At 34.4% G+C, this 24,226-nt stretch overlaps 2 protein-coding genes across 2 annotated transcripts in view; both read left to right on the top strand.

Annotated features, from left to right (window-relative positions):
• Positions 1-24,226, top strand: part of LOC146489833 (uncharacterized) — a 204,203-nt gene that overhangs the window by 26,343 nt on the left and 153,634 nt on the right. The window lies entirely within an intron of this gene.
• LOC146489840 (C-type mannose receptor 2-like) overlaps positions 1-24,226 on the top strand; it is a 62,990-nt gene that overhangs the window by 13,199 nt on the left and 25,565 nt on the right. The window contains exons 7-8 of the mRNA XM_085129576.1: positions 15,258-15,351; positions 15,463-15,550. Coding sequence (XP_084985702.1) covers positions 15,258-15,351; positions 15,463-15,550 — 182 coding nt within the window. The remainder of the gene's footprint in view (positions 1-15,257; positions 15,352-15,462; positions 15,551-24,226) is intronic.

Here is a 24,226-nt window from a genome sequence, read left to right as displayed (position 1 = left end):
AACACATGTCTTGGCTTTGAAATACCACTTGTTATCTGAAAATTACCACTTCTTTGTGTTGATGAATTGCTTCTTTCCACATTTTCACGCAAATAAACCCATTTATGAGGCTTCAAAAATTGATTCATGTACAGTGATTGTCCTTCTGAATTGAAAGTGATTCGTGGCACAATAAGCTCCATTCTAGTAATCATTACACGACAATCAGCCCCAGCTTGCCAAATAAGATTGGCATCAGATTCAATCTCCAAATTCAATTCCAATCGTGTTGATGGCAATAACTCATCTCTCAATGCTTCAAAGAATGCGTATCGATTCAATGGTATTTCTGTATTGACAACCGCTGATAGACCCAAAAGCGCTTTTCTTGCAGCAAATCCTTTGTTGTACAAAGCTTGTGCATGTCTCTCTTCAGCACTTCGGTTTGTATCCAGATAGAAAAACTCATTGGTTGCAGTTGATTGAGCATATACTGGACTATATTCCAATAGGTTCTTGATATTGACACAATGATTTGCATAATTACAATCATACACATGTTTACCATTTAGCCTGATGTCCAAATCATTTATAAGACTGTGAGAGCCATTAACAATACCATTATGGTCGTCAATTGCTATATTTGCATTGGCCATTGTCTGGACTTTGAAACCGACTGATATTCTTGCATTATACCAATCAAATGGGGTCACTTCTCCTGTGTTATCGACTACGAAACGATAACCATCTTTCTTTTGTGACCTATTATTCCCTGGATTACCAGTATTCAATGGTGTCTCCAATTGAAAGAAGACATCTTCAAACCTTTCAATATATTTTGGATTTCTGAATGATTTCATTTATAAACATATGTTAAATTATTTTTCATTTTCTCCTTTTGAGTTTTCCACCGGATATCATCTGATTGACTCTCCCAGCTATTTCAAAATCAGTCAGTGGCTGCTCCATTTTTGGTTGGCTCATTGTCACTGATTTTGTTTTGGAAGGTTGTTTTTTGCTCAATAATTGAATTATTTTATCTCCTGCTTTATTACCAGCAAACTCACCAGTGTTGGTGATTGCCTTTTCAGCTGCAGTTTTGGCTCCTTTTTTAGCTAATTCTTTTGCTGTTTTTCCGAAAAGTTTTGATCCAACTGATCTGAAAACATCCATGATTCCTTCACCATGGATATGTTTTATCGCATAACGACCCAATTCTGGGTCAAAACGTGGCTTAAATTCACTTTGTCGTACCATATATTGATATATTATATTAAACTAGACCTGAGAATCAAGCTCATGAACCAGTCAATGCCATTCAAGTCAATTGGCCGACCCAAAGCGTCAGTCACTGTTATCCCCATTTCTGAAATAATTGATTTGGAAACTGGGCTGAATAATGCTCTTTTTGGCTCAAAAGTAAATGGATAACTCCTTGTTAAATTGTCAGTGGGTATCATTATCAGTGTATTTGTGAATCGTCCATCACTGAGGCTATCAGTTATTATATCACAATTAATGTTCAAAAAGTCAATATCATTGGTAATATTTGGCAATTTTGTCCCGTGTTCAGTTTGGTTAATTAACTTTGGTTCAAATCCAATAAGTGCTCCAAAATTAGAGTTTCTAATATCAAGCTTCCATTGGTTGTCTAGCTCAATGACAACTCTATATGATGAAAGCACAAAATATAGATTGATGCCCTTGCTGGAAGCTGGTTTATCTCCATTTTGAATTATTGATTGAGTGATATAATCATGAAGATCATCATATGAATACATTCCATCAACAAATGTGATTGTCTTCCAATTTGTACCATTATCTGGGCTGTATTTGATTGTATTATTGTTGTATCCTGCATTGACATTATGCCACGAGTACGTCATTGAAACTCGATCCACAGCTAGCTCATGTCTCATTGTTGTGTCAAGCTTCAATGGTGGATCAAATTTGATAATAAAGTCTTCAGGCCGACTTCGACCTATTTTTTGTCGGTTAACAGATGAAATATGTATCGCTCTTTCTTGCATATATCATTACATTATATATTGTTGCAATAAATCAATGAGTTGTTTGTTGTTTATCAAGCCAAGATGATTCAATTTATGGGCTATCTGTGAAAATTCCTCTTTGACTCCATTATTGCCAGCCAAAATGGAATCACCAAGCAATTCCATTCTGTCAATCAAATCATTAGCATCATTGAAATAAACAACACCAGAGCCCAATTTCTTGAATTTTTTGCTGGATTTATGGATTGGAATCTCACTGAGTTGGTTCAATTCATCGAATACCATTTTGGCAATATCGTTGTATTTCTTCTTTGAATTAAATCTCTTGGTCAATAAATCGATTGTATCGAAATCAACCTTTTTATCCATTACTTTGCGTTTATCTTTTGTTGCCACAGGTCTGAGTTGTCCCATTAATTTTGGAATATCAATCATTAGTCCACCATATTGCCCAGAAGATGATATTTTGTATGCATTTGTCTTTGGTTGAGTATAACCAGAACCTTGTTTGATGGTTTTCATTCCTTCTGGGATTATTTTAATGCGCCCTCTGCATTTTTGCAATAATTTGATATCTTCATCTATTCTATCAATTTTGTCTTTATTTTTTATCCTTCCTTGGCCCTTTGATAAAGGACCCTTCGAAGTTCGAAGTTTTTTCAACATTGTGCCAATATTTGCATCATAATCTTTGATATCAATATCCACTTGCATAGAAGCTCGTATTGAATCAATTTTTGGATATCATCAACATCAAAACCAGCATCCAAATTAGATACAAAATCAGGTGACATTGATGGTTTATAGCCAATTTGTAGCTTTGCTTCTGGTGATTGTGGTTGTGTTTCAGGCTGATAAGTTAACATAGCAATGTCTTCCAAACCTGAAGTCAACGCTTTTTGGTTTTTCTCCAATTGTTCAATCAGTTTGTCTTGTTTTTCATCAATTGTTTGTTTTGTTTCCTCTTGAGCTTTAATAATTGGTTTGAAAGTTTCTGATAAACCTTGTTGTAAATCTTGTTTATCATGCTTGTACTCCTTCAATGTATCTCTAACTTGTTTGGTTATTGTTCCAGCCTTAATCTTGGCCTCAGATAATTGTTTTAATCTCTGTAAATCCATTATATTATTAACTTATATTAACTTATCTCAACTTATCTAATGTATTGATATGCATGGAAATCCCAAATTATGACAGACATGATAAAAACACTAATTTCAAAAGATTGTATGGTTACATGCCAAATGACACTTTTCGGATGTTAATATGTGGTAATTCAGGATCTGGAAAGACAAATTTATTGTACCATATGCTGATGAAACCCCTTTTGTATTATGATAGAATACATTTATATGCAAAAATTTGGAGCAACAAAAATACAAGGATATGATTCAAACATTGACTGATATATCAAATAGTGTCGGGTATAATGTCCTTGTTTGTAGCAATGATGATATAATTCCGGTAGAGGAATTGAAGGATGATGATGCCCAGAAGATAGTCATATTTGATGACTTTATTTGTGAAAAAAAACCAGAAACCATTGATTGATTATTTCATTCGTGGCAGACACAAGAACTGCTCTGTTATTTATCTGAGCCAATCGTTTTACAAAACACCAAAAGATATTCGACTCAATTGCTCTCATTTCTGTGTCTATGACTTTCCTAGCAGCCATGAAAGAAGTCTGATATCCCGTGAGTTGGGTGCCGAAAAGGATAAATACATTAAAGCAACCAAAGATCCATTTTCATTTCTATATGTTGATAAGCCCATGAAGAGAATTAACAGGAATTTTTATGGAACAATATAACCAAATGATATAAATGGGAATATTCAACGAACATAGTTCATCGTCTTCTTTCACAACAGGAGGATTCAAAACGGTTCCTCTTCAAGGAGCCGCTGGGCCTCAAGGAATAGGGTTTACATTAACCCAAAATGGCAATTATGATATACAAAGCAAAAAACTTGTTAATGTTAAACAAGGAGCTGATCCCAATGATGTTGTCACAAAGAGCCAAATACAATTGCTGGATAATGCTCCTGGTAATGTACAAGCTGATAAAGCAGTAATTTATAGCGATACTGGTAGTGTTCATACCAATAGTATCTATCTACAAGACACGCCAGACGGTGCTGGTAGCTCCAATGATGTTCGATTATTGACTGAGCATCAGTCTTATGAAAATATTCATCTTCATATACCAGATTTGCAAAACTTTGATGGATATGGTGGACGAGCTAAAAGCGAAATAATGGTTACATCAACAGAACAACATATTACTGGACGGAAAACATTTTTTTATATTAGTGTTTTAAAACCCGATAATAATGATCAAGCGGCGAATAAAAAATATGTCGATGATGAGATTAAAAAATACCATCACCTGATTTATCTACATATTTGAAAAAAGATGGCACTGTTGAAATGACTGGAAATCTGGATATGGGTAATCAACAAATTACTAATCTTGGAGCCAATATACAAAATACATATGATGTCGTTAATTTAGGTTTCTGTGATACAAAATATTTACAAAAAGTCTCCAATAGTGACCTCGATATGGACAATCATAAAATCAAAGATATGGCTCAACCAACTGATGATAATGATGCTGTTAATAAACACTACGTTGATCATAACTTTCTTAACCGTCTTAAACCTAATGCTATTGGTGGTGATTTAGATATGAGAGGTCATAAAATAATGATTCTTGGAAATCCTTCCGATCCCAATGATGCTTCCACTAAAGCATATGTGGATCATGAAATCAGTAAAATACCATCTGTTGGAAGTGATTTGAGTGTATATTTGAAAAAAGATGGAAGTGTTGCAATGACTGGAAACCTTGATATGAATAATAAACAAATCAAAGATATGGCTCAACCAACTGATGATAATGATGCTACTACCAAAAAATAGTTTGATGACAAATTGGAGCAAAGTCATCTTGTCAGCAGCCATAAAACAAATGAATTCAAATATCTTATAGATACTGATGAAAGCAGTTCAGAATATAATATCACAGTGAATGGAATAGCTGCTTTCAATCAATCCCCGCATCAGAATAAAAAAGCTTATGATATCACATTGATTAAAGACAGTGGAAGTAATGATTACAGATCAAGGATAGGTTTCAATATTTATACTCTTGCTATTGGAACATACACAATTGTGTTTGAATTCTACCCACCAGAAATGACTAATATTCAATTATCATGTACAGCTTCTGAAGCATACATCCACAAAGCTGTACAGCGTGATTTCACTGCTTATAGCAAGCTATTGGTTCAATTCAATAACAACAGCAAACGAACTCCAAATTACATCTATTTGACGATGCATGGAACAGCTACAGCGACTCCAGTACAATGTGATCTAGTTGTTTATGGGGTGAAAGATTGGTCAGATAGCGTTTATCCAGGAGTTTATGACGGCTTGGACAATGTAATGTTTGAATATAAAAATGGAGATATGCAGATGGAAGTCAATTTGGATATGAATAATAAGATTATTTCTGGTTTAATAAATCCGATATATGATTCTGAAGCAATGAATTTGGGTTATTTTACCAACTTATTCAAAACGAAATACACTGGAACTATTGCCAGTGGTGTTTTTCACAATTTCAGTATTCCTGTCTCAGGAAATATTTACTTCAATTTGTATTCAGTTATTTTGGTAAGCAATATTCAAGTTTCAAATGCACAAATATTGATTAGGGGGAAACTGCAAGGACAAACATCAAATACTGACACATATTACAGAATAGGAAACATAATCAATGGAAGTAATACGTTTAATATGCCCAAATCAAGGAAATTCGTTAGTATTGATTCTATGTCAATATTGGATAATATTGGAGCTGGAACTTCTGTTAATGGAAGTTTTGAATTGAAAGTTTTACACTCTGATCATTTTGAAAGATATCATCAACAAAACACCTTATCAAAAGATTCAACAAATAATTGGAATGCTGGTAATTTAAGAATTAAAAATGTTTCTGATCCCGTTGATGATCATGATGTTCCAAATTTACAATGGATGAGACGTAATTATAATTTAATTTACACTGGAGATATCCTTGGTAATACTTTTAAAAATTCAATTGGGCAAAATTTGGAATTATCAAACGTAATGATTCTTAGCGTTTATTTTACATCAAATAGAGCAATTGACAATGCAAATGTCGTATTTGTAAATGATGATGGTAGTAGAAGACAGGCAACATTGAACATAATTAAAGGGTTAAATATTTTAAACCTAAATTATCGTATCACTAAAAGATTTAGAATTATTTTAGTCGGAAGAAGACCTGGTCATCATTCCCCAGTCATCATAAATGGAAAATATAAATTAGAATTATCAACTTTATTTATATAAATGCCATATATTGAAGATGAAAATGGAAATCATGTTGTTAATGAAAATGGAAATAAAATTGAATTTACTGTCGATCATGATCCATCAATTGGTCCATACATTTACAAAGAACCCATCCATTTAAATGATGATGGACATTTAGACACAGAAGACAGACATTTGGTTATCAAAGATGGAGTAAATTCAAATCATGCAGTTTCTCTCCAACAATTAATAAACAGTAACGAAGATGTTATGAAACCTTATATTGGAACTCAAATTCAACAAGCCATGGCTCATTTGGATAATGATGTCAAAGGGTTGTTGGATTGATCAATAAAAAAAACAATAATGCCAAAAGTGGATGAAAAAATAGACACAGCAATCACACTCTTTGCAAATAAATTGAAACAAGATGCATCAAAACCACCTGAAGATGACCCAATGGATGCAATAATGGCAGCAGTTGATAAAAGAATAAATACTTGGTTAACTAATTTCAAAAATGAGTTAGTGTCAAGTGTCGATGAATATTTGTACAATCAAGTTGCAATGAGAATAGGAAGAAAAAGCGGAACAATACCCAAAACAAATTACACATGGATAAAATTATTGAGCAAAGATGACATTAAAGGAATCAATACATTGCAAGAGATTATTGTGACAAACACATATATCAGGAGAAATGACAGATATCATCATTCCAAATCCGATTTGGTGTCATCATCATTTGATCAATTGGAATTCTTCTTTGATGTGTCATTTGAAAACTATTATTGCTACTTCAACAATCATCCATCTGATTGGACAATGAAGTATTTTGTTGAATATATTAGGATACAATTACCTGACAATAATGATGAATAAAAATATTGTAATCAAATTGTATAATGAAAGAATTGTCAGAATTGCAAGAACACATTCGAGCATCGATGATAGATTTTCACCGTAAATTGAGTCTTCCAATATTGCCCATACAGGAATGCAAGATAAAAAGTATCGTAATATTCACATATTTGCATGAAAAACATTACAACACAGGTTTACCTGATGAAGTTTACAAAAAATTGTTCAAAGATGGAATTGGATTAATTGGACCAGGAGATGGATGTTTGACAGCTATTCTCCATAAATTATTTGGATGGCATCCATATATCAGGTCTCATGGAATACTACATGATGCTTATGGTCAATTTTACAACAGATATCATCGTGATAAAGGCTACACATATGCCATTGATGAATCAAAAACATTTAGTTGGATGAAAAAATGCATGTTTTTGGGTCAAATAACTGGTCTCTATTATTGCATCAAAAATAAGATAACCATATAATATATGCAAAACAATTCAAAACAAAAGAAGAAATTAATAATTGATTTCAATCATATTTCAAATCGATTATCAAAAGAAGAAATTGATGAATTGAAAGCTTATTACATGTCATATCACAAAAAGATGTGGATGTACAAAAGTGCATACAAAAGATTAAAAAAATGGGAATTCGCAGGGAATATTTCATCCATTGTGTTTGCAACTGGTGGTATTGCATCATCAATTGCAACCAGTGGAGCTTCATTATTGGCAATATCATCAGTTTCTGTCGTAATTCAAGCTTATATGAAGCATAAAAATATTGAAATCAGATTGTATCAATGTCAATATGCTTTTCAAACTTATGGTCATTTGTTGAATGAAATAAAAGAAATAATGAGAAATGGTCATTTTGATAGAGATGATTTGACAAACAAGCTTACTCAAAATGATGATTTCATTTTGGATAATTCACCGATTGTCGATAAATGGGGTGACAAATATGATAAAAAATATCAGATATTCACTTATGTATGATTGATTATACGTATTATTTCAGGTCCAATAAGACTCATAATTTTATCCCAATAAACATTGTATAATTTCATGGTTTTTTTGGATTTTGTCAACTCAAGTTGGGAAGAATCAATTTTCATCAATTGCAATATTCTATGCAAAAGATATTTCAAACTGATTATTCTCTTTCTTTTACCATTGATTTGTTGCAAGATTTTGTTTATTTCAACGAATATATTATGAATTTTGAAATTGGTTGAACAACTAATGGGTACTTTGCATTGCAAAATTATTTTATCTAATGTATGCGACAAATGATATTTTCTGTTGTACACTGTTTTCTTGTATATTTTAAACAAATTGGCATGAAAATTGATGTATTCTGTTTTGAAATCCTCACCAATCACTTGTCCACAATGAATGCAAGTCAATTGACCAGAGATATCTCGAATGTTTTGATTTTCACAACAATATGGCATATTTTGTTTGTTAATTGTTGTTTCTTTGTGATGGTTGCAATAAATGCAGAAATCATAGCAATGCAGGAATTGACAGGAAGATGAATCCACCTGCATGGAATCATCTTTGATGGGAATTGACATGTTACTGGAACCCATCGTACCATTCTTGTTCGTTTTAATGGACATACGCCCAGCAAAACTTTTGACAAAAAAAAACAACAAAAATAGTCGAAAATATATGAAAAATAGATGAAAACCAAGTTTTTACACAAAGTTTGAGGCACAAGTTTTTGTCACAAATTTTGTTTACAAACGAAAATGTCCATAAGCATATGAATCAAGACCATTCGGATGTAAATATCGTTTATCATCGAAACATGACAATGATGTTTTATTGATAACAAAGCTTCCCAATTGATGGTTATTGCTTCTGATTGTTTTCATTTGATGATGCAATTGTTTCTCATTGAAAAGAACATCTTTGTAATCAGAGTGTTGTATTTCTTTTTTGATCACATTCTTTTTGATTCCTTTGGCTGTTTTTCCACCATTATTATTGTCTTCGATGTATGAGTACATTTTGGATCTCAATCCAACAAATTCAGTGATGGGAATACCAGCAGCTTCATCTTTGAACTTACCAATTACTTTTTTGTTTGTGGCATCAAAGAATTGATGATTTGATGGATAATCCGAATTATCAAACATTTCTTTTTTATCCCAAAAATCTTGATACACATCTTCGGCTTCAATTTCATATGTCAAACTATCAGTATCCGTAAACAGTAATTTGGCTTTGGCACCATATTTTCTTTTAACATAATTGTAATGAAAGTCATACATGAGAGTCTTACTTAAATCCAGAATACACATTCCAACGTATGCTGGTCTATTTAGAGTCAATAATTCTTTGATTTTGTGAACTGCAACCAGATTCTTATTGAATATTTTGCTGCCAATGAATGTTGGTTTTGAAGCTAATTTTGTCAATTGTTTTGGTGTTGTAACTAATCTAATATCTTCTCTTTTCCTGATATTTTCCATGGTTTTACCGAAGACACTGTTATTCATTAATTTGAAAAAGTCCTTCTCGAATGCATTTTTGGCTTGAGTTCTTTGATGAGTATTGAAGTCAATATATTTTTTGAGCCATGGACTTTGATTGAAGGACAATACTCTATGTATTTTGGTTAATTTTAATCCCAATTCACGATACAATTGCAAGTTTCTATAATGCAACACATGTTTTGTTTTGTTGGACAATGTTGGTATCAACTTGCTTACTTGCCCAGATTTGATTCCGAATTTTTGGGCAATTTTTTGACAATAATCGGACAGCATATTTTGTGTCACTTTAATCTGTTCAGCTGCACATGGATAATCATTGTGTAAATCATGCAATTCATGAGGATATTCCAAATCAACTTCCAAAAGATATCCTTTCTTGTTTTCTACATCGATATTTGACCAATTGATTTGGTTTATTTGTTTCTCATTCAACCATTTGAAATTTCTAGTTGGAAGATATTGACTCATTGCCCAACCATAGAGATTATTTGCATCCAAATACATGAGATATTTGCTTTCTTCATTTGGATTATCATTTTGCATATATTTATTGTTTGCTTTACCGTATCTATTGGCAATGTAACTGATTCCACCACGCATTCCTTTTTCAACAAATTGATACATATCAACATCCGTTATAAGCTCCAAATTGACTTCAGTCATTTTCAACATTGCATCCCAGCTCAATCCTGGAGATGTAAAATAATGACAAGGATCCAATCTGTAATATTCCAAACAAGTTTTCCTAAAATTTTCAAATACATCAGCCAACAATAATACATCAGATTGGAGATACAAATCATGGTATTCTCCCATTGTTTTCAAATGAAATGTATTCCAAACATTTTGAGCATGATTGTATTCTTCATCAGTAATATGTTGATTATTCATTTGACTGAAAAAATCATTTTGACTTGGTAATTTTGTTTCATTGAACTTTTCGAAGCTGTCCATAAAGTCATATGGATAAACACCTTTTTGCTTCATTAGCTTGAATTTATCATCTTTGAACACTTGTTTTGTGTAATGAAAAGCTTCTTCAGGCAAGTTTTTAACAAGATTAGCCAAACTTTGGTTCATAAATTGGAGACTATCAATGAATGCCAAATTATTACCCATCATGAATGCCATGTATTTCTCCATAATATGAGGAATTACATTGATTTTATGCTTTCTGGTTTCTCCTTTTTTATCCTCAAAAGTATTATTCTCAATGATTTCTCCAATTTCTTGTATGATGAAATGGCTATCATATCCTTTCAAATTATGGAAAATAACTGGGATTTTATCTGTTAATTGAAAATTCAAATTACATAAATTATGAGCTGATCCACGAAATTTTCTAGTTACATGGCAATGATCTCTGACTCGTAAATCTGATTCATTGTATTGTTTTCCACAAATATGGCAAGAAGTTGCTTTTTGGAAGTCATTTTCATTCTCCTGAGTCATTATCAGTGGTTTATTGAATTTGTTTTTGATGATTGTTCGGCAATATTTGACTTCATTCAGCATGGATTCCATAAATTTGTAAACAGCTTTTTCTCCTCGATAATATTGTATTGGTTTGGTATATTTGTTGTCGTAACAGCAAACAACTTTGTATCCATAACCACAATCAGTATGTTTTTGATAAGCTTCAGTAAATGATTTTTGATTGGATTGTTGGCAACCATGTATTGGTTCAGTGATAGCTTCAAAATCAGCATATATCACAAATGGAGCTTGCATTTGTCTTTGGAAATTTTTGAATCCGACTTTTGATCCAACTTTGGGCATTTTAATAGCTTGTTTTCCATTGATTTCAATACTAATTTCTTTGTGATTCGATAATATTTGTTCAGATGAGAAACATTGCAAACAGTGCATAGAGAAATGTTTCTTTTCTTTGTGATTTGAATAACTGTACATAAATCAGTTAAAATCTTTGATAAGACAATAATGTTTGTTTTCATCTTCAGAGATTAACAGCAAATTCAATACATCATCAAACTTTTCTTTGGAAATATAAATTGGATAAGGCTGCTTTTTTTCATAACCGAGTACATTGATGTTAATACTGTTTTGGGTTTCAATTTTGTTATATTGTTTGATGGAAACAGGGAATTCAATACCATCATAATTTAATTGTTTGACAAAAGATTTGTCAGTTTTTTGATTCTTTGTGGAAAATTTTCTTGTGGATTCAAATGTCTAATATGACACCATCTAAAACATTCATTGTCTTTATTCTGTAGATTGATTAATCCTTTTCTATGATGTTGGAGTTCAGTTGGAAGTTTAATATATGAACTGCCAGCAAGTGGTTCATATTGGATGATATTGATATAATGGCCTTCAATGGATTTGATTATCCATGCTGAACCTTGACTGATCCATTTGTGAATATCTTCCATGATTTGTTCAACATTAACATCCAAAAATGGTGCTAAATCATCAGCATTAATGATTGTTTTTGGTTTACTATTGAAATATCCCATTCTGGAGACAATTTCATTTCCTTTTTTTTGTTCAAAATAGATTGACAAAGTTTCAATAAATTTCAAGCCTTTCATTTGAGGCAATAATTGTTTCATAAAATGTGCGATGGCTAATCGTGTTGAACTCATTTGAACCATAGGATCTGTTTCATTTTTGATTCCAACTTGGTATGATTTGGTGTAACCCTGAAACGCTCGTGCAGTTTCTGTGATTTCAGTTCGTGGCAATGTAGTTGGAGCAATCTTTTTTGTCCTTGGTGGAACTATTGGCTTATCCATGAATTGCTTTGGAGGTGGAATAATGTTGTTTCTCAATACTAATGGAATTGCAGATGTTGTTTTCTTCACTTTTGGCTTAGCCATAAATTGCTTCGGTGGTTTGATGATTGTGTCTTCATAGTTTTGAACCATTTGTTTGACTGATTTTCGTGGAAACGGTATGGGAGTCACTTTTTTGGTTCGAGGTTTTGGGACTGGACGTTCTTTTGTTAGTATTAATTCAATTAACTGATTTTTAGTTAATCGTGATAAATTATTTTTATTCATTATAATATTATACGATATATTATTTTTATTGTTGTGTTTATTTTGTGTATTATCTGAATTTTCCAAAAAGGAGGCAACAGATGGACCTTTTAGCGATACCAGATTAGCAAATGAACGAGGACTGGCAACAACGTTCATTCCAGGGTTTTGTGTGTGTGGACCACCTGGACGGATCCGTTTTCTTGTTTCTTTTTTGTGGGGCATCTCCCTGAATATTCAATGAATTAAATACTCAGCGAAATTACAAAAATTCACCAAAATACCATATTTGAAAAATGTTCCTGTAATTGTTTTTTATAAGGAAAGTTACCAATTTCGATTTTATTCATCATTGCATTATACTTTTTATCAATTAACTGTTTTTCATCTTCTGTAAACTCATCATCTGATTCTTTCATTTTAATGTCCAATTTGATTGACTCAATGGGTTTATCAGTTGTAATTTCAATCTTTGTTTTATATTTTCTAGCTTTATGAGCATGTTTTACATTTTCTGAACGAGTCATTAATTCCAAATTATTGATACAATTGTTTTGTTTGTTTGAGTCAATATGGTTAATTTCCATTTTATCAGGAATTATACCATGAAAACATTCAAAAACAAACCGATGTACACAAAAAGTTTTTCTCGGTAAACTAATTTGTTGTAATGTAGCAATCAAATAACCAGATAATTGTAAATTACTAATTGAACATCTCTTGGTTTTTTTATTATATATTTGCCCATATTTATTGGCTCCAAAGTTGGTATAAATATGATGATAATGAAATGCATCACATTTCATTGGAACATTATGTGGTGATTTAATTTTTTTACCTTTGCATTCATTTCCTTTGTATTTCATGTTTTCTTGTCGGGTAACAAGCTTTAGATTCTCGATTAAGTTATCTTGTCTATCACGATTAATATGATGTATTTGATAACCATCTGGGATTATTTTTTGGTTCGTAGCTTCCCAAATAAATCGATGTGCTTGTCTTCTTGTATAAAATGATTTATCATAAACAGCAATGTCCAATTAACCAGTAGATTGTAATCTTCCTTTTTTTGGAATCAATTTCTTACGATTAATAATGTATCCATCTTCTGAGGCTGCATAATTGTCGTATATTGGATGTATATAATATGTTTTACCATCATGAATAATAGTCTTTGTTGTTGGAATTGTCTTAGCTAGATTCTCACCAACTTGAGAATCCATGATTGGAATTTTCATCTCGGGGACACCAATCTTATCCCTTTTTTCTTGTTTTGTGTTTTGTGCCATGAAGGCCTCAAATTCCATTTAATTTTCATGAAATTGGAGGTCAATTTGGATTTTCATACATTTCTTCTAATTTTTATTTTTCCACTTTTTCACTCATCCACTATAATAATAAAAGTATATACTAACTATCTCTCCAAATAGTTTTGGTTTTGGAGATGTTGCCAAATTTTATTTCCAAAGTACATTTTTCACAGTTGAATAAAACTGTTGATTAAATAAGCCTTGTATTCAACATCATTAATCCCTGTAAAGTGGAAAATCAGTGTCATCCATATCGTTGCACATTCTATAAAACATTTTATTGATTATCTTGTTTTCTGTACGTGTAAACTCACAATTATTGTCTTCTATTGGTGGAAATTCCATTAATCTATTGATTGTTTGTAATTCTTCTTCTGAATATGGGTTGTTAAAAAATGCTTTTCTTGCTTGATGCATATGTTTCATATTTTCTGATGGAGTTACCAATGAAAGATTTTCACTGGAATTGTCTTGTCGGTTGGAATTGATGTGATTAACTTGCATTCCAGGTGGAATTATTGATTGATTAACAGCCTCATTAACGAATCTGTGAGCTGGACATGTATTGTATTGTCCCGGAGAAATTATATAATAACCGTTCTCAGACAAGTATCCTTTTCTGGGTTCCAATCTTTTTCGATTAATAATATAACCATCAGCAGATGCTGCATAGTTTTGAAATGTTGGATGAACATAATATGTCTTGTCATTAAATTCAAATTTTTGGTTCATATAATTAAATTAGATAATTTTTCAAAAATATTGTATTCATCATTCAAATCAGCGATTGATCAGTTGGTTGGATTTAATCGATGATTGTTTGTGAGTTGGGACCAAATTATGTGTCATTTATGAAAAGTGAGGATTGATGAGTTGGGTTGATTTAATCGATGAATGTTGGTTAGTTGGGGGTCAGTTTTGAAAATGATCTCATAGCCCCATGTTGTATACTACTTCTTTAATGATTTGACCTAGATCAACCGTCAATTGAAACAATCAATTCAAGCTGCTACCTTAATTAATAATTAATCTTAAACTACCGTTTATTGTGTCTTGTAAAACATTGCGAACAACCCGTATGCCCTCTCCCCGTTTTTAGATTCTTCGTACGTCATCCAATGGTAGAAAACCCTAGTAAACCGTGAGCATAATTTCTGTGTTTGATAACACGTCAGAAGAACGTTGTCCTTCCAGTTTGATGTGTTTTTGTTTGTTTGTTTGTTTTAGAACTGACATATTTGACATCACTGCTAAAGACGTAGGACAAGTGAGAGGGCTGGAGGTTACTCGTAGATATGGTTCAAGCTGGCATCTTAAACAAGTGAGGAGCTACTAACTCATAAGAATAGATTATCAACGGTGGAAACTTTGTAATGCGCTCAGGTGGTTTTATGTGTTCTGATTTCTTTAACGCCGCTCTTTGCTATTCTAGGTTGGTGTAAAGGTTGGAAATCAGGCAGGATACACAGAGTTTAACTTTAATACCTGGACTGAGGCATATCAGCCCTACATAGTATCCAGTGAGTAATCATGATAATTTTAACATCACAGCTGATATATAAAAACATTACAAGGTTCTTCTTACATAACACACTCAATGTTAGCTAAGAGCCCATACAGCCTTTGCATTTCAAGCTCAACCTGAGCAGGCTGAGAGAGCCTTGCGTGGACTAAATTTTCAGACCCCGTTGGAATATTTGGTAAGCTTTCCCGTTGTGAGAAAACTAGTCTTTCTTCGTCTATAGTACGTCTTCGATACCAGGTACCTTTTCCTTCCCTTGGTTGGCAATTTCTTGACGGGTGAGAAAGAAAGCTACGGGAAAATAATTTACAACACGTGCACCGGAGAAGACAAGTTATAATTAACATCTAGATGCATATGAACGCAAAATACACACGTACCTTTCCGTACTCCTAGACGAAACCCCAGAGTGGTCCGCAGAATAACCGGCTTGTTTATCTGTTTCACGCGCGAGCACGATGCGCGAGGTGAATGTACATCACGAGTTACGCGCGAAGGGAAGGGTGAGAAAAAAAGGACAAATATACCACTGGGTGGCTCCATTATATCAACGTTGTTGTGTTTCAACAAACTGGCTTCATTGGTGATTTTGTGTCATACCAGACGGTGTAGGGAAGCTTCCCGGCTGCATTGGCGTTTTGTGTGACACACAAGAACGTTTGAGGTGGGGTACGCGCCGTTCTGATGGATAAAAAAAATAAGCGCTGGCTGGCTGGCTGCATTAGTGTTTTTGTTGTTGAAGTTGTTGTTGTTGTTACACCAGACCTTATGAGGCGTTTCATCCGCCCTTTTGATGGATTAAAAGGATTAAAATTAAGCGCTGGCTGGCTGGCTGGCTGCATTAGCGTTTTTGTTGTTGTTGTTGTTACACCAGACCGTATGAGGCGTGTCGGCCGCTTTTCTGATGAATAAAACTCAAGCGTTGGTTGGCTATATTTGTGTTTTTATTTTACATAAAATTGTCTTGACCATATGGCTTTCATACTACATCAGATTGTATAGTCCGCACGTCCTTTGTATTGTACCTGTTTGTACATGTTTTTAACACTGCAATGGTTCTAAGCTGAGCGTGTGCAGCTTAGAAAGTTTTTTTAAGGGGACATTAACAAAATTTAGCTTCGTTATACCGGTATTGAAAGCACCATTCATATTGCCCCTTTAATTTTATTACACTATTTATTTCCAAGAAACCCGAAATTTTGACCAAAGACTAAACAGGGACTTGCAAACTGAGGTTGGAAAGGTACTTCTTTAACTTACATTTTGGTAAAGTAATTCAGCTTCAACGGTCTTATAAGTCAAATACTGAGCGTGTACCCTAGGAGACATTTCTTGCGCGCGAAACCACGAACGAAGCCCTTTATTATACCCTTGAGATATTTTAGAAAACAAAAACTCTACATTTAGATATACAGACACTGAAGGGACTTACCTCACTTCCTCATCATGGCCAGCAGCAAATAGTACCCTTACACGTTTCTCCGTGAATTCGAACGACAAAACGTAGACGCGGCACAGGCAAAGTCCGTGATATTTATAACACATTTCGGGAACAAAAAATACACCCGCATTGTGTTCGTAGAATAGCAAAGAAAATGGTACCTATTTTGCCGACGAAAATTTTATTCCACATGATAGTAGGAAATCTGTATCCGTATAATTGATACAACAAAATCCCTAGCAGGAAATATTTCATAGCTGGAATGCGTTTGCAGTTCTCATGAATCTTCTGTTGAGTTCTTGCAAGAGCGAGTTAGGTTTTTTAAAACATAATTTAGACCGCCGCATCTTCAATCTGAGCACCGAAATCATTGCAATTAAACCTTATGTATCGCACGTGGAGGACGGCCAGGTAACTCAACGACGACTACCTTTAGTAAACGAACTGAAAAGTTTCTCTTTGCCGCGTGAAGGCGAAAATCATTAATTCTGGTGCGTAAAAGCATAGATGGAAAATAATTCTTTGGTACAGCCGGTGGAGAGAAAATATCGAGCTCTCTATTGACACTTTACAACACCTACGGAAACTGCAACTTTTAAGTTTTAAAAACTCCTTAGGAAATTAGGTTGTTACAATTTTGGCCTTATGCGTCCCCTCGTTGGGTATTACTACTGCTGCTACTGCTACTGCTACTGCTACTTTTACTGCCTACCACTACAACTACTACTACTACTACTACTACTACTACTACTACTACTACTACTACTACTACTACTACTACTACTACTACTACTACTACTACTACTACTACTACTACTACTACTACTACAGTGAGGTATGGGTGAACACCAAACAGGATTTCAAAAAATGGGACAATTCCGCAATAGAAAAAATTCATCTCAAATTCTGTAAACGCTACTTAGAAGTAAACAATAAGGCCTCTAACTTAGCTTGTAGAGCCGAACTTGGAAGATTACCACTACTGGTCCCAATTAATAAAGAAATTATGAAATGTTTTGCCTATCTAAACAGCAAAAATAATTCCTCTATAGTCAAACAAGCTCTCCGTATGTCGAAAAACCTTCACCTTATTAATAATTCCGGATTTTATTCCAATTTTATGAACATGATAGAACAATACCATTCATCTAATTTAGATTCTGAATCTTTTGATAATGACACAGTTAGACGATATTCAACCTATATGACGGAGAAATATATATATATTTCTGGCGACTCAGCGTTGAGCATTAAAAGAAACTAGAATTTTATTAAGTTTTCAAAGATGAATACTCCACATCCGATTACTTACACCAGCTAAGAAATTATAATGAAAGGCAAAATTTAGTGAAGTTTAAAATAACTAATCATAAACTTATGATTGAACTAGGTCGGTACCAGAGAGATCATATACCCAGGGAAAGCAGATTATGCCCCTTGTGCAAATCAAATCAAGTGGAAAATGAATCTCATCTTGTTTCAATGTAGCAGATACTCTTTTCAGAGGGAGATTTTCTTAAATCGAATCAATGAGATAACACCTGACTTTTAAAGTAAATCAACCTCAGAAAGCATAACATTACTCATGAACTCTAAGGATCATCATGTAAATAAGCTAGTTATGAAGTTCATTTCCTCATGTTCAGATATACGTGATACATTGTTATTATCAAATGAAAGTGATGTAACTTAGGACAATATTACTATTACCTTTGTTTTATTAATAATTACTTAGCTTTTGCAATACTGCAAAATCTTGCGGTCATGTAAATAAAGGAACGTACTACTACTACTACTACTACTACTACTACCACCCCCACCACCACCACCACTACTACTACTACTACTACTACTACTACTACTACTACTACTACTACTACTACTACTACCACAACCACCACCACCACCACCACCACCACCACCACCACTACCACCACTACTACTACTACTACTACTACTACTACTACTACTACTACTACTACTACTACTACTACTACTACTACTACTACTACTGCTGCTGCTGCTGCTGCTGCTGCTGCTGCTGCTACTACTACTACTACTACTGCTACTAATGCTACTGCTACTACTACTACTACTACCGCTGCTGCTGCTGCTACTACTACTACTACCACCGCCAGCCCAACAATGCAAAGAAGACGAATTACTAATTGTAAACATCCCAACATCCAATGGTTATTCCGTCTTACAAGAAACCAATTCGAATAGACAGGATAAAGCAAAGATCACCACATCTCAGCATCAGCCTGTACCCCCTTCAAACGAAGTTATCTTTCTATGCGACTCAAATGGCAAATTTCTAGATACTAAACCAATGTTCTCCTCACGACATGAGGTGAACTACGTCAGAGCGCCACTAATTACGCAAGCAAGCTCCTTCCTACAAAGTATCCACGCAGCTCCACACATGATTTTGATACACACAGGAACAAACGATCTAGAGCGATCCTCCCCTGAAGAACTGATTTCCAATATCCTAACATTGATTACTGAGGCCTCAACAAAATTTCCATCGAGCAAAATCCTTTACTCCACACTTTTACCTCGAAATGATATCTCACCTTCAACAATCATCTCAATTAATCAACAACTAATTACAAGCTGCTCAAAACTTCCAAATGTACAATTGATCGCGCACGACAACCTTTTCAAAAATGGCACAAATTTCCTCCGCGATAACAAACACATCCTTAAAAGACACATTGGACTCTTCGCCAAAAATTTAAAAGACGCCATCCACGGTCGCCTTCAATCAAGAAGCATACCTCCTCCAAGACCAGTTCAAGATCCCCCAAACAACGTGGTATCTCCAGAACCCCCTAGCATGATGCATCATGCGTCCTACAGTCATGTCCTGCAGAACGGTTCACCTCAGGGTCAACCTTGGCCCTTTTACCATCAGATGCAACAGCCACCCAAGCCATCAGTCCGAGAACCATTACCGCAGCGAATACACATGGGGCAACAAGGACAGCATCAGTTTCCCGCCACGAATGCTGCAAAGATGGCGACAACTCCCAAGGAGAGTTCGCCCTACAGTCATGTCCTGCAGAACAGTTCACCTCAGGGTCAACCTTGGCCCTTTTACCATCAGATGCAACAGCCACCCAAGCCATCAGTCCGAGAACCATTACAGCAGCAAATACACTTGGGGCAACAAGGACAGCATCAGTTTCCCGCCACGAATGCTGCAAAGATGGCGACAACTCCCAAGGAGAGTTCCCCCACCTGTCCTGAAACACAGATACCCCAGGATATCATATCCTGTCTACGTTTTGTAAAATCATTTTTATAGACATCACAATTGAATCTGGAACATTGAGACACTTAAATAGCTAAATTAGGATAAGCTTTCTACCAGTATAATGAATAATAGTTAACCTAGCAATCTATCATTAGTACTCGTACGGGTCATCTTGATACCCCAGGCACATTATCTTTCTGTGCTTGGAACGTCAACGGACTATCGTCCAAACATTTTGGAAACAAACTAAATGATGTTGATTTTCTGAGCGTTATTACTAATTTCGATTTGATCGTGCTAACAGAAATCTGGAATTGTCGCGACTTTGACATATCCGGATATAAATCATTTGTTCAAGGCCCCATCCCAAACCAATCAAGAAAAGGGGGTCGGTACTCAGGAGGAATAGCTTTATTATACAAAAGCAACCTTCAAAAAACTATTTCCATTGTAAAAACAAATCAAAACTTTCTATGGTTTAAAATTGATAAAAAATTCTTGAATTCGTCAAAGGATTTTTACGTTTGCGGGGTTTATATCCCTCCATGTAACTCTAAATATTTCGATTCCGAAATATTCGATCAACTTAAGCAAGATATACTGTGTTTTTCTTCAGCGGGATCAGTGATTCTACTAGGCGACTTTAACTCAAGACCTGGAAAATACTCCGATACAGTTTCCCAAGATGGAAACAATATAATCACCAATGATCAGTCAGAATCAGCTTTCCACCCAGCAGAAAGAAATAGTTTCGACAATGTTCTAAATACTCACGGGAAAAAACTGCTTGTGATATGCAAAACTTTTGATTTAAGGATAGTGAATGGAAGGGTCAATGGAGATACCTTAGGTAGACCTACCTTTCATGGAACAAACGGGACAAGTGTTATTGACTATTTCATCTGCGATCACCATACATTTCTAGACGTTGCCAACTTTGTTGTTGAAAAACCATCCCCCATATCAGACCACAGTGCTATCTTAGCGTGGTTAAATCTTAACACCAATCTACCAGCAGGGGAAATTCAAGGAGCAAATTCTAGCAATCAGTTAATGAGATTACCGCGCCAGTTTTACTGGGAAAACGACTCTTTCTTAAAATTCAAAAACACGTTGCGCACGGAACCAATTAAAACTCTTATCGGAAACTACTTAGAACGAGACGATGGTGATGTTAACACCTCGTTAACTGATGCTGTAAACATTTTAACTGCGACTTCAAAACTTTGCCTCAAGATTAGAATAAAAGAGCCTCGTAAACGCATAAAGAAAGCTTCAAACAAGAAATGGTTTGATAGCGAATGCCGATTAAAAAGACATGAAGTACGAAAACTCTCAAATCAAAAGCATCGCGATCCTCTCAACTCCGAAATGCGCGAAAAATTTCACCAAACGTTGAACGAGTACAAAAATCTCCTCGATTTAAAAAAGAACAATTTTCAGAAAGAAAAACAAAAGAACTCGATGAAATATCATCAAACCCTGACAAATCATTGTTCTGGAGTTGTCTTAAATCGATAGATGATACAATCCCCAACAAAAATCCTCCTTCAATACCAGAAGACAAATGGTTAGAACACTTTCAATATTTACACTCCGACGAGCCAAAACCATCTACACATCAAGAAGAAATTTATAATGAGCTACAACAATTAGAAAAAGAAAAAGACCAACTTAACTCCCTAGACCAAGTAATAACTCAACAGGAAATACGTCAAGCTGTGAAAAAATTAAAGAATAAGAAATCGCCCTTTTCCGACAGAATAAGGAACGAAATGATCAAAGCGAGCCTTGAAACACTAATGCCTCTTTACATCAAACTTTTCAATCATATCCTAAAATCTGGAAAGATGCCAGATGTATGGTGCCAAGGACTGATAACCCCCATTTACAAATCTGGTGACAAGAATGACCCGACAAACTACAGGGGCATCTGTGTATCAAGTTGCCTCGGAAAACTGTTCTGCTCAATCTTAAATCAACGTCTACACTCTTATTTAGAAGAAAACAAAATATTACATAACTCACAAATTGGCTTTCTGCCTGAAAACCGCACTGCAGACCATGTTTTTACTCTTCGAGCCCTGCTAGATAGATACGTTCACTATCACAAAGAAAGGGTCTATGCCTGTTTCGTAGATTTCCGCAAGGCTTTTGACTCCGTCTGGCACGTTGGTTTATTCTATAAGCTACTCGGTGCTGGCATTGGAGGACAATTTTACAATCTAATTAAAACTCTTTATTGTAATTCTTCCTGTTCTATAAGAATTGGAGACAACAAAACACGATCTTTCCCGTACTCCAGGGGTGTCCGTCAAGGGTGTATTCTAAGTCCTCTGTTATTCAACTTTTATATTAACAATCTGCCATATTCATTTCAAAACGCGCTTTCTGATCCATTTGTCCTCCCAAATGGAACGAAAATAAACTCACTTCTGTATGCTGATGATTTAATCATTCTGTCGAGATCCAAAACAGGATTGCAAAACTGTTTAAATACGCTATCTTCTTACTGCAAATCACGGATGCTAAAAATCAATCCTAAGAAGACGAAAGTAATGATCTTTCAGAAACGCTCAAAGAAATCCGTTGACATTAATTTTAAAATAGACACCGAACCTGTTGAAATTGTCCAGGAATACACTTATTTAGGAACTCGTTTAACCCCAACAGGAAATTTCACTCTTGCGTTAGATCACTTAAAAGAAAAGGCCATGCACGCCTTCTCTAACATCCAAAAACACACACTCCTCAGTAAACTAAATCCCAACACAGCATCTCAGATCTTCGACACGATGATATTCTCGATCTTAAGCTATAACAGTGAGGTTTGGGGTATGTACACGAAGCAGGAGTTCAAAACATGGGATAATTCCCCATTAGAAAAAGTACATTTAAAGTTTTGCAAACGCTATTTGGAGGTAAACAACAAAGCCTCTAACCTAGCATGTAGGGCTGAGTTAGGGCGATATCCATTACTTATTGCAAAAAACAAAAAAATTATGAAATACTTTGTTTACCTAAACAATAAGGAGAATGACTCTATCGTTAAGCAATCTTTTCTGATGTCAAAACATTTACACTCCATTAATAATTCCGGTTTTTACTCCAATTTTATGGGCATGTTAGAAAAATACTATCCATCTGATCTAAATCCTGAAAATTTTAGCAATGAGACAATAAGGCAAATTGAAACTAATATGAAAAACAAGTATCTACGTTTCTGGCAACACAACCTTGAAAACTCAAAAAAGTTAGAGTTCTATAAGGTTTTCAAGAATGAATACTCTTCGTCTAATTATTTAACTCATTTAAGAAATTTTCCTGATAGACGAAACCCAGTTAAGTTTAAATTAAGTAACCACAAACTCAGAATTGAAGCTGGTAGATATCAGAAAGATCATCTTCCTAGAGAGTTAAGATTATGTCAGTTGTGTCAATCAAATCAAGTGGAAAATGAAACTCATTTCTTGTTTCAATGTAGTTGCTACTCTTTACAGAGGCAGACATTCTATGAAGACATAAGTAAAATGATACCTGATATTCAAACGAAATCGACATCAGACATTGTGAAACTACTGATGAAGTCTAAAGACTATAATGTAAACAAACTGGTTATGAAGTTTATTTCTTCATGTATGATTATACGTGACAGGCTATTATTGGATATTGATGATGTAACCTAGAATTAATTATATATTGTTATGATACTTTACACTGTTTTGTTAGTAATTAGATTATATAAGCTTTTGCAATACTGTAAATCTTGTGGTCATGCAAATAAAGCAATTACTACTACTACTACTACTACTACTACTACTACTACTACTACTACTACTACTACTACTACTACTACTACTGCTACTACTGCTACTGCTGCTACTGCTACTACTACTACTACTACTACTACTACTACTACTACTACTACTACTACTACTACTACTACTACTACTACTGCTGCTACTGCTACT

The sequence above is a fragment of the Pavona decussata genome, unplaced genomic scaffold, assembly GCF_977016875.1.
Source record: "Pavona decussata unplaced genomic scaffold, jaPavDecu1.1 SCAFFOLD_2, whole genome shotgun sequence".
Classification (NCBI taxonomy): domain Eukaryota; kingdom Metazoa; phylum Cnidaria; class Anthozoa; order Scleractinia; family Agariciidae; genus Pavona; species Pavona decussata.
Note: the sequence above shows the minus strand (reverse complement) of the source record. Positions and strands in the feature narration are given on the sequence as shown.